At 36.5% G+C, this 11429-nt stretch overlaps 2 protein-coding genes across 2 annotated transcripts; one reads left to right on the top strand and one right to left on the bottom strand.

Annotated features, from left to right (window-relative positions):
* The first annotated feature begins 155 nt into the window (after positions 1–155).
* Positions 156–3910, top strand: LOC132162660 (protein FAR-RED ELONGATED HYPOCOTYL 1). Its single transcript, XM_059572943.2, has 3 exons — positions 156–273; positions 2840–3489; positions 3674–3910. The coding sequence occupies exons 1-3, from the start codon at positions 236–238 to the stop codon at positions 3748–3750; spliced, it is 765 nt and encodes a 254-aa protein (XP_059428926.2). The 5' UTR covers positions 156–235; the 3' UTR covers positions 3751–3910.
* A 2329-nt stretch (positions 3911–6239) lies between these two features.
* LOC132161993 (laccase-17) lies at positions 6240–9569 on the bottom strand. Its single transcript, XM_059572230.2, has 6 exons — positions 9453–9569; positions 9181–9332; positions 8837–9081; positions 8603–8731; positions 7530–8492; positions 6240–6525 (listed from the first exon to the last, which is right to left on the bottom strand). The coding sequence occupies exons 1-6, from the start codon at positions 9567–9569 to the stop codon at positions 6395–6397; spliced, it is 1737 nt and encodes a 578-aa protein (XP_059428213.2). The 3' UTR covers positions 6240–6394.
* Positions 9570–11429: the final 1860 nt, after the last annotated feature.

The raw sequence follows: 11429 nt of genomic DNA, 5'->3' as shown, positions 1-11429 counted from the left end.
AACGGCCAACTGCATAACTAGCCAACTGAAATACCAGATGCCTCTATAATACAAAGATCGTGATTCAAACGCGCTATAGAGCCGCTTAGAGTTTCCATCCAACAGCTAAGGAAAACGAGATAGAGACAGAGAGTAAGGCGATAGCGAGAGTGAAATTATATGTGTTATCCTCGGATATCCTCGAAAGAGGAGGCTTCACATCCTGGGTTTCACTGCTCTCCTTTTCTGGGTCGAGATGAACGAAACTAACCAGAACCCATCTGAGATTCACAGGTAAGGTTTCCGGGTTCTCAATTTTTCCTCTGATTTTGTCCGTGGCCTTTTGATCACGGAAAGCTCTTGCCTTTTTTTTTTTTTTTTTTTGTTAAAGCTAGTTCGTATTTTTAGTTGATGAGACTGTCTGGTTCGGTTGCAGCTTGTTTATGTGTTTACTTCTTGTTGAAATTCAGCTGAAAGTTGCTAAATTTGGAGTCTATAATTATCTTGGTCGTGTTTAATGGACAACTTTTTGCCAAATAGGAAGTAACTAGTTGGATTATGGGTAGAGATTAATGGGTCTCTTTGTTGGACCCGCTACTTGTCTATTACTCCTTAAACTTAGTTCCATGATAGAGTTTATGGGGCTTAATATTTTTCTTCTTTGGGATGTTTCAGCAAGGACCCAACTAGCTAGTCGTTGTTCTTTTTATGATGACTCGCTAGATGCATAGGCGTGCTTTGTTCTTTTCTTAAGAAAATTGTCTCCAGGAACACACATTTCAAGGAAATGGCAAGGCTTTTGTGGGAAGGCGCTTATTTTTAGCATTTCATTTTTCTTGAGGAGAAAAAGCCCTGGAAACGGAATTAGCATTTTTGGGGGGGAACTTCCAGATAACAATTTTAGGGGTTTACCATGTCTCTTCTAACTGTCTCAACCCCTGCATATTTGGCCCTAAACGGTAACCACAAAATTGATGTTTTGAGAGCATGATTCAAAATCTTATGTTTAGGCCAGAACAGGAAAACCGTGAGCTCATGCCTGGGAATCATTGCCACTGGGAAAACTATTATTGGTAGGTTGCTTATGTCCCCTATGCAGATTGTGATCTAATTTCTCTTATATTTAGTAGCTTCGGGGTTGATTAATAGTGGTTTGCTTTTTTGGTAAGTACAACCATAATCTATCAAAGAAGAATTTACTCGATAACCATGTTACTATGGACAAGATATGTGTTATTAGGTTAAAAGCTGTGGAAGAAGGAATTGGTTTAGGTTGTAGTATCCACCCAAAAAAAAAAAAAGAAAAAAAAAGGGGGCTATACTTGCTACTAATAGACATAGACATAGAAAATTTGGGAGGGAGGAGGCCGCAGGGAGATTTTCGACCAGATGAAGTGAGGATGATGTTTTTTATTCTGTTTTTCAGTTCAAATATTATTAAAATCTGTTAATGTCTCGGATTTTCTGCCAATGAGCTTCTTGGTGCTTAAAACTAAAGGCTCTTGACAGTAAGGAGTATCACAATTTTCCCGCACGGGCAGCTCGGATGGCAGCCTCAGTGGTGTTATACCTTGAGATCTTGTGTTCGAGTCTGGACTTAAGTGATACCTATGGTATGGTTTGCCAGTTATTGCAGAGTTCCGGGATTTACTCTTTGGAGGTGGGTTTGAAAGGCCTTGCTTTAGAGAGGTTCTACAATATTAAAAACGGACAAAGTTTTCCTCCAAACTAGGTTGGAGGAAATTCCTCCAACCTTGTCTCTAAAATTGACATGTGTCCTCAAACATGTGCTTCTCATATGTTTTTTTTAATACCCTAATTTCCACAAACTATAGTTAACTCCACCGTCAGTTTCTCTCTCTCACGTTCTCTCTCTCTCTCTCACGTCCTCTCTCTCTCCTTCCCCTCCCACACGAGACCAAGCTGTCTTTCCAACCCAAAAAATCTCTTCATTGAAACTTTGCCAAGAGGTTTTTTTTTTAAAAAAAAAAAAAAAGATTTTTAAGAGGGGCGATTGGGTTTTTCTTAAATTTTCAAAACCATCTATTTAACAAATAAAGATTATTCTTCAATCTGAGCATTTTTTAATGATCCCTTCAATCTGAGCATGGTAAAAAATTTTTATGAAATTTCCAGAAAAGTTTCAATCTTTGATGATCCCTTCAATCTGAGCATTTTTTGTTATCTTTTCCGACTAAAAAAAGAGAAAGTACAATTGTTATTTTTTGTTAAATTTTTAAGAAAACCCAATCAACCCTCTTAAAAATCTTTTCTTTTTTTAAAAAAACACTCTTCCGTAAAGACGGAGAGATTTTTTGGGTTGGAAAGACAGCTTGGTCTCGTTTGGGAGGGGAAGGAGGGAGAGAGAACGTGAGAGAGAGAGAGAGAGAGAGAGAGAATGTGAAAGAGAGAGAAACTAACGGTGGAGTTAACTATAGTTTGTGGAAATTAGGGTATTAAAAAAAACATGTGAGAAGCACATGTTTGAGGACACATGTCAATTTTAGAGACTAGATTGGAGGAATTTCCTCCAACCTAGTTTGGAGGAAAACTTTGTCCATTAAAAAAAACAAAAATCACAATTAATTATAGTCCAGTGTTTTGTGGTTCATATGCGGTGATTGTTTACACTGGATTTTTCAAGCATCCTTTTTTTGTGTAGTTCCCAAAATAAAGATGGGGATAAATACAACTGAGAAAAGTTGAGCTTCATATTTCTCTCTGCAGCTTTAGCTAGGAAGATGAAAGGTGGTTATGTTATGTGCATTGCCTTCAATTTTTTACATAAATATTGCAATATTTATCTTTTATCACAGGGATTTTTTATTTCCTTATAAACATTTTCCATATTACACTTCAGCTTCCATGTCAATAAAGCGCTCAGGAACAACATCGCTGACTTGAACAAAAAAAGAAAATTACAGGCAGGGCAACTGGATTTGCCTATACCAAAGCACAAATGCTGGAATCGCAGCTTTGCTTCTGAACATGTCTCTGTGTTTGAAAAAAATCCTGAACTGAAGAGCATATTTCCACACATAATAACTGGAAAAACAGAGGGAGCAACAGTGGGTGATGAGTCAGAGACTGAATCAGTGAAAGATAGCAATAATTTTGCTGGAGATTGTGACTGTGTGATGTCTTCGTATGAAGCTAATCTCCCACTACAGCATGCAAAAACATATCTATTCGATAAGCCTTCCACTTCATCTGATAATAGTGACAGCAATAGTTCTAAGCATAACCACCACCCTTTTGGTTCCTGCAAAGACAAGCTGGCATTGATGATTGGGGAGCATCCTCCTCCCCATAATGATGGATTACAAGCATTCCAGAATCTTGAGGAGCAGCTCCTAGAAATCTGTAAGGAAGTGGATTATACTTGCTCAGATTATGGAAACGACAGGATTGAACAGTATACAGATAAGGAACTTGAAGATATTCCCTTCTCCAATGAGGTTAACCCAAATATGTTTGTTCTTTCATCTGGAAGATGGAGTGTAAACCAAGGTAATCTAGAATTGGATAGGAGCATAATATATATAAATAATATCTGTGATGTGAATGTGCATGAAAGCTTTAGACCATCCAATCTTCCTGTAAATCCTACTTTCTAGTATTTATATGTAATTTGTTGGATTTTTATTTTTATCATTTACTGGGTGGGGAAATAATTTGACCATTTTGTATGCAGATGCTCAATCAAGCAATATTAGGAAACCAACGATTGATCAAGAATTCGAGCAGTACTTTTCCAAGCTTATGCTGTAGCAATGGTGACATAAAAATGAGTAGCTAAATGTATATATTGATTTCTGTTGTACGCGAGTCTTGTGACTGATGTGAGGATGTAAAACAGCTTGTTATTTCTGATCATTTCGTTCCAATGATCCTCGGAAAAAGAAAATGTGAGACAGCTCTATTTAGCTTTTCCCTCTGCCTTCTCTAGCTATATACTAGATATTAATCTTATTCGAATATATTAATTTGAGTAGTAATATTCGGTTTTGTGTTTTTTTATTTTTTGGGGGTTGGAATTCAAGGGGAAGAATGAGTTTTCTCTTGGAGGCCCAGACTAATAAAATAATATTATATGGTTTTTTGGTCAATAAATCATCTACGTTTTCCAACTGATATACACTGTTCTTACTGTAAAATTGACTGTACACAAGTTAAACAAAAAATGCGAGCTAACGTAGATGTCAAGTGTTTTATTTATTTATTTTTTTAACGAATTATATTTTCGTTGATATAACAATTAAATGAGGCAAAATGTTCCGTACAATGCTAAATATATAATTTAGAATCTTTATAACTCAAACATTATCTATGACATACACAATAGTCGTTCGGGCTATTATAAGACTATTTAAAAAAAGTCACCGTCTTAATCAGTTTCAGATCTACAGTAAATTCCGGTGAATCACGTCTCTATCCGCTACCAGGTTCTTGATTCCTTGGGGTTTTTTTTATTTTTTTTTATTTTTTATCTTCGCTACTAGTGCTTTATCAATCGCAATCTCCTTTAATGCCTTTATTTTATTATACAACCTGTCGTGAAAATCCCCATCTCCTGTGAAACACCAAGCCAAGCATCCTCACCGTCTTCCCCAACCTCCGGCGAAACCCATTCCCATCTCCAGCGAAACCCCAAACCAAATCTTCAAACCCATTATTAATTTGGTACGACTCCGGGTACCAGATCGGTACGTTGTTAGGTTGATTGCAAGTGTATATAAGGCAGTCAGCATAACCGAAGAAAATTAAGAAAGATCCATTTGGCTTGTTTGTAATATGTTGATTTGGAGATAATATTGAAGACTCAATAATATGTACCCTTGGATTCGTCCAATTCATCCTGTCACTATCGCTCTCTATAATCCTCTCTTCCCTTCTATCCATTCAATATCATCTTTATATACTTCGTAAATAAATAAAGAAGTACAAATACGCATTGACTTTGGCACTTTTAGCGTCGACCAAAAGCCAACGCTAATGGTCAACTTTTTTGTAGTGAATTTTAGCAAAGGAGAACTAAATAGAACAAATTTTTAGGAATAAAAAATTGATTTTGAAAGGATTATTTCGAAAAAAACAAATAATTGTAATTAAAAAAAACAAATTGTGGGACCACGTTGAAGCTTGGTATCTTTTCCATGACTCGACTGTACAATCATGTCAATTGGCAGGCTCCAAGTCGTAGTTAACTCGCTAATTTCAGAACTACGTAACCAGATCAACTTTATTTACAAGCAAATAGTAATTGTCAGATGGAAAAGAAATTGTACTATGAGCTACTTTGGTATTCAAAAGGGCTGGCGAAAGCGATCAGAATTATACTATTCTATTCGGAATATGCAACTAGTTAGAGATGAAAAAATGGACAGTTAATAACCGTTAATCGCAAATCATTTTTGAATACAGTTAAAAAAAATCGTTAGCCACCTAAGTGATTTTAAGTTTTTTCAAAATCGCTAACCGTTAAACGCTGACCACCTATACATATATAAAATTCAAGAAATGATGTCCTTTTTGTGTTTAAAATTTTAAATATATATAAAATTGTATAAAAATCTAAAAACGATGTCATATGTTGTATGATATTTGATATTATCGTGTTACCATATAAACGATATCCGCGTAGGCGGTTACAATTAGCAGTTTTAGCCAATAACAACTAACCATAACCGTCTTTTCACCCCTATAAGTGACCATATTAGCGGGCACCAATGACACTATGACAAGAAAGGTTAGACACGATAGAAACTCCAAGCCCTCTCTCAGACCCGATTGAGCGATAACCTCACTCAGCCTCATCATAATATTAATAAGACATAAGATAATTAATTTACACTAATCAACATGAGAAGTCTTATTGCTCATACCCTAATATTTTCCCAATCATATTGAGATTGCCTTGAGCCTACTTAACCACCACCCTTAAAGGTACTTTAGTAGTTGAAGTTAACATTGAAAGCTGCATATCTATTAGTTGGTATATATAATTAACCATTCCCATGGCTGCACATGAGTTCCTCCTCTCTCAACCAAAATTGAAAAAACAATGGGAAAGGATTTTGTTATAAATGAATAATCAACATTATTAAGTTAAAAAGGGACAATAAAAGAAGATCATTAATTGATATAATTAATGAACCAATCTCTTGAGAGCCCCTTTTCTCTCTCCCTCAACCAAAGGTGAAAAACAATGGAAAAACATTAAAGGAATCAATTCTGTCTCATTTATTAATAAGCGAACATAAAACTCAAATAACACAGAGCAAAAGCAAAACAACGAGAAAACATTTGCTTCTCAAAGAACAATTATTAACTTAAAATTGAACAATAAAACAAAATCACTCTGGAAAAAAAAATACAATTGATATCCGCCTATCCAGACTGACGATCGGTCCAGTTAGCACTGTGGGAGATCGGACGGTGGCGGTGGTAACTTCTGATTCGGCCCTGGCCCATCCAATACAATCCACGCCATCTTTAGCCCCCAGCTCGTGTGGACATCTAGATGGCAATGCATAAACCACACCCCTGTTGACACGTCAAGAAAAAAAAAACTAATTAATGAGCATTACAATCTATAATAGAGTTTCTTTTGTTTATAAGAGAATCAAATCAAATGTCGTTTCTCCTCTTATTATATTCTTCAGGTAAATAAGTTAATATCCATTCTTTTAGTTTTCTCTAAGTAATAGTACTACTATATTTTTATTTTACAATAGTTAAATAATGTTGGCGTATAATTTCAAATTAATTAATGTTTTTTGAAAAGAGTCTATTTCATAGTAAAAAAGAAACTAACCCGAATGTTCTTGCTCAGCAAAGACACAAATTAATTAATATATGTTAGATGGGAGTGTCCATCTTTGAATAAATATCAAATAAAATTATAATATCTAGCATTTTTATATATTAACTTAAACATCATGTAATAGGGTTTTTTCAATAAATAATATTAAAAATTATATTTTCATCCCACAATATTAATGTAGCAGTCCGAATCATTTCTTATATCAGCATTTATTAAAAAATATCAAAAATTAGTTATGACAATCACATCAACCCCAAATTGTATCTCTGATATTATTTTGGAAGAGCAAATTGCTCTTTTTCATGGAGTATTAATGAAATGCAAGTGGTCCATTTATTAAAAAAAAAAAAATTATTAAATTATTATAAGATAAAAATATAATTTCTAACGTTAATTTTTTAAAATAGATACACACATTTTTATGTGTTAAAAAAAAAAAGAAAAAAACACAACTTTCGGTACACCACCAAAAATAGAAAAACGAAAGTTTTTTCCTTCATTGATGATATTATATATATTATATATTATCTATTCTGCTAATTCCATTATTAAAAAAAATGTTATTTGTACAATTTTTATTAGTATGAGATACATACGTATAGTTAAGGATGCATATGATCGGAGTTGTATGTATCTCGATCTATATTCACAAAAATAATAATAATAATTTAATAAAGTGTAGAAATAAAGCTAAAAAATTTCAAGTCTGCCCGCAGAAATACACCTGGGTTGTCAGCCAAGAAGCGAATAGCGAGCCAACCGCCGGCCGGAACGCCGGCCGTGTTCCTTTCAACCGGGTCGACTAGATTGAAGCTAGCTGGGTCCTTGTTGGGATCATAGTTTCCGAAACCTTGTCCGACAACAAAGAAATTGAAACCGTGAAGATGGAGAGGGTGGCTCTCCGCACCAAGAATGCCGGTGCCCTGCAGTATCACCTCCACGCTCGCGTTGTACGGCAACACCAAAACGCGGGTTCCGTTGCTGACGTTAGTGTTATTGGGCGGCGTTCCGGTATAGTTAAACGTCACCAGTGGCGTTGACGGGAAATCAGTAGTGTAAACGCCGTTAGACTGTCCAAAAAAGTGGGCTTGGAGTAAAGCCACCGAGGGGAGATTAAAAGACACGTTGTTAACGGAGGCGGCGAATTTTGTGGTGTTGGTGGGTCCTTGACACGTGGTGTTTGCAGGACAAGGGAAAGTCCCGAGCCCGACAACGAAGAAAAATTTCTTGCCCACGGTTTGAGGAACGGTGGCGGTGTAGATGGGGTTGGCCAAGCTGCGGAATTTTTTGGTGAAATTTGCGACGAAGTTTGTGGCATTGATGGGTGGGAAGGTTGGTTTGACAAGAGTAAGGTTTTTATGGGAGGATTTATGTGATGGGTGGATGTATTTGAGGATTCCGGCGACGGTGGAGTTGTCAAAGGTGCCTTGGCCGGTGAAGTAGGGCCTGGCGGCCATGCGGAAAGTGGCGTTGGGGTAGTAGGGCTTGGTTTTGAGGAGAACGTTTGTGGTTTGGCCTGGGGTGATGAGGAGGATGTCCGTTTCGAAAGGTTTAACGTACACCGCGTCCGCGTCAACGATGGTGAGGTTGTGGCCTGCGATACTGAAGAAAAGCTCGTCGTTGAGTGCAGCGTTGATCAAGCGTAGCAGATATGTCTTCCCTGGCTTGACCTTCAGCTCGTATGTGTCTGCAAAACAAAATAAATTCTTTCAAAAAAAATAATAATAATATTTTTTTATGATTTTTTTTTTCAAAAAAAAAAAACTCTCAAACAATATTTAATAGTTAGTTACACACCTTTAGTAGAGCAGTTGTACAATGGCCCCGGAAGGCCATTGATGGTGTAAGCATCAGAAACGTTGGGCCCTGATCCTGTTTGAAGAGCCTGGGCAATCACAGCCTCTGGATCTACGTTAAACCACTCTCCTGTGTAATCCCAAAACCACGCGAAAAAAAAATAAAAATGAACAACTTGTTAATTAATTAATTACCAAAAATGATCACATGCATGAGCTGGTTAATTTAAAGTACCAAAAATGATTGTCTTTTCCGCGTAGGGTTTCTGAAAAGGGTAAGATTCATTGCGCCTTGGGAGGATGATGATGGGTCCATAAATGGAGGATCTCAGCCACGAGATGTGAGCATGCCATAAGAGAGTTCCTCTTTGCCCAGTGACAGTGAAGTTGTAGTTGAACGATTGGCCGGTTTGTATAGGACACTGCGTAACGTAAGCTGGCCCATCAGCCCACCCACTTCTAAGCTGCCGAACTCCATGCCTGCATTACATAATCTCATACAAAATAAACACATTAGACATTAATTACTATATATATACATAATTAATTCATGTGTTATATATATATGGACCGACGTACCAATGAATTGTGACATTGTTTGTAACATGATTAACGACCTTAACAATAACTCGATCGCCTTCCCTGGCCACCAACGGAGGCCCCGGAAACTGTCCGTTGACACTCAGAATGCTCCTTGTATGGCACAGCCTCGTAACGGTGAGGTTGTTGATCTTAAAATATTGAAGGAAAAGTAATTACAAACCCAGATTAACGAAAAAAAGAAAATTTAATTTAATTAGAAAGAAAGTAAAATCAAAATGTACGTTCCAGCTTAAATTATAGTAATGTACATTGAATGTGTAGTGCCTCGTTATCCCCATAGCAAATTCTGGAAATGACGATAACACACAGAAACCAAGTAGCAGAGCAGCCATTGAAGAAAACGAAGGAGCATTGGAGGAACTCATGTTCTCTCTCTCTCTCTCTCTCTTTCTCTCTTGTAAGGGTACTGTGTTGGAGATAGGCTGTGAGGGTTATTATTATATAGAGAAATTAGGTGGCGACAGTAGGAGATGGAGTTTTCATGGGGGGGTGCTTCATGCTATTCTCATGGACCTTACCTTCTCTCCGGTAAATAGGTGTTGGTCAAGCTGAATTTTAGAGTGTTGATGAAGTAAAATTTAATTTTCCTGATTATTCTACAATAAATTTGATTACCACAATGACCTTTTCCTCATTGGCTGAACTTATAAACGTAATTAGAAAATTAACAACAAAGAAATTATCTTGATTATGTAGTTAAAAAGTCAATTAATCTAGTACTAGTGTACAATCATTACTGTCATCCTAGGTGTCTAATTGTTGGAGAAAGAGTTAGTCACACCTAGTTATCTTCTTTACCTACAATGCAAAATTGATACAAGCCCAGAAAAAAATAAATAAAAGATGCCCAACAACACCAGAATTGAAAAAAAAAAAAAAAAAAAAAAAAAAAAAAGCTTACAGGCGATATATATAGTAGTTAATTTTTAATTAGTACTTCTGTATAATTAATTATGAGATTGTAGCTTATTAAAGGAGCTGGGTAGTTGCACCGTATTCAATTTCAAAGGTATGAGTATTTCCTACTTCCCTTCGTTTTAAATCCATGGGCCTATGAACAACTGTGGTACCTTGGAAACTAAGGAATAGATTCTATTACACCATATGATAAGAGTTTCACCAAAGCAAAACATATATTATATTTTGAAACTAAGGAATAGATTCTATTACACCATATGATAAGAGTTTCACCAAAGCAAAACATATATTATATTTTAGGCTCGTCGCCATCGTTCGTCACTTCAATTTGTGTTGATGCAAAGACCTATGGTGATTTCTAAGGATTGCCTCAAGTAATAAGAGCTTCCGGTGGTATTCTCATTATTCAACTCTCTTTTATAGAGCCGATTTTATCAGATGAGTTAGACTTATAAATTTTTTTATAGTATCAGAGCCTACCACAGGACGAATGAGATCCACATTACTTATCTCGTAACAAGGACCATGAAAAATATTGGCCTGCAAGTAAGGGAGGATGTTGGGGAATAATCTCACATTGATTATGAACAAGATTTTGGCATGTTTATAAGGAGTGAACAACTCTTTCTTATTGAACCGATTTTATGAAACGAGTTATGCTCACGAATTTCTTTACCCATCAGGTCTAAGATTCAAATTTTCTTGGATGAAAATAATTTTTTGGAGTCAATGAGCGAGCGAAGTCAAGAAATGCTTTGCACGGCTCCGAAGTTTACCAAATAAAAATAAGTACACAGAATGGTCCTCCATTAACGGTAATTTTAAGATGGCTTTTTAAAGAGAGCTCAGCAATAATGAAAAGGAATTAAAAGGATTCTCGGGGGAAATCCGCCGTCCGGGTACGTCTCAAGTACTAGAAAATTGAATCCAAGCTTGAAAATAGAAGTCGACGAAACTAAAAGACAGCCGTTGGATGTGTTGGTCGAGGTGGTCAAATACATTCGTGCCAAGTGCCAACTCGTTGGAAGAGATTGATGGACCACCCGATCTTGGCACTTGACGAAAATGACATATATCTGCCGCTCATAAAGGGCAAAGCCAAGGGTTGAGATGTCATCCTGTAGACCCATGCAATGAAAAAGCATGTGATCGGAAAAGCTAATGTCCACCTAATGCTTGGGGAATGCGTGAATTGATTGGTCAAAGCTTGTCAAATTTGGTGATCAGAAGACCGTAGGATATAAAAATTAAGATGGACCCGTGCAATGAAAGAGTTTGTGATTAGTAAAGCTCAAGTGCACCTAATT

The sequence above is a fragment of the Corylus avellana genome, chromosome 10, assembly GCF_965113065.1.
Source record: "Corylus avellana chromosome 10, dhCorAvel1.hap1.2, whole genome shotgun sequence".
In the NCBI taxonomy this organism is placed as follows: domain Eukaryota; kingdom Viridiplantae; phylum Streptophyta; class Magnoliopsida; order Fagales; family Betulaceae; genus Corylus; species Corylus avellana.
This window is presented reverse-complemented; position numbering and strand designations above follow the sequence as displayed.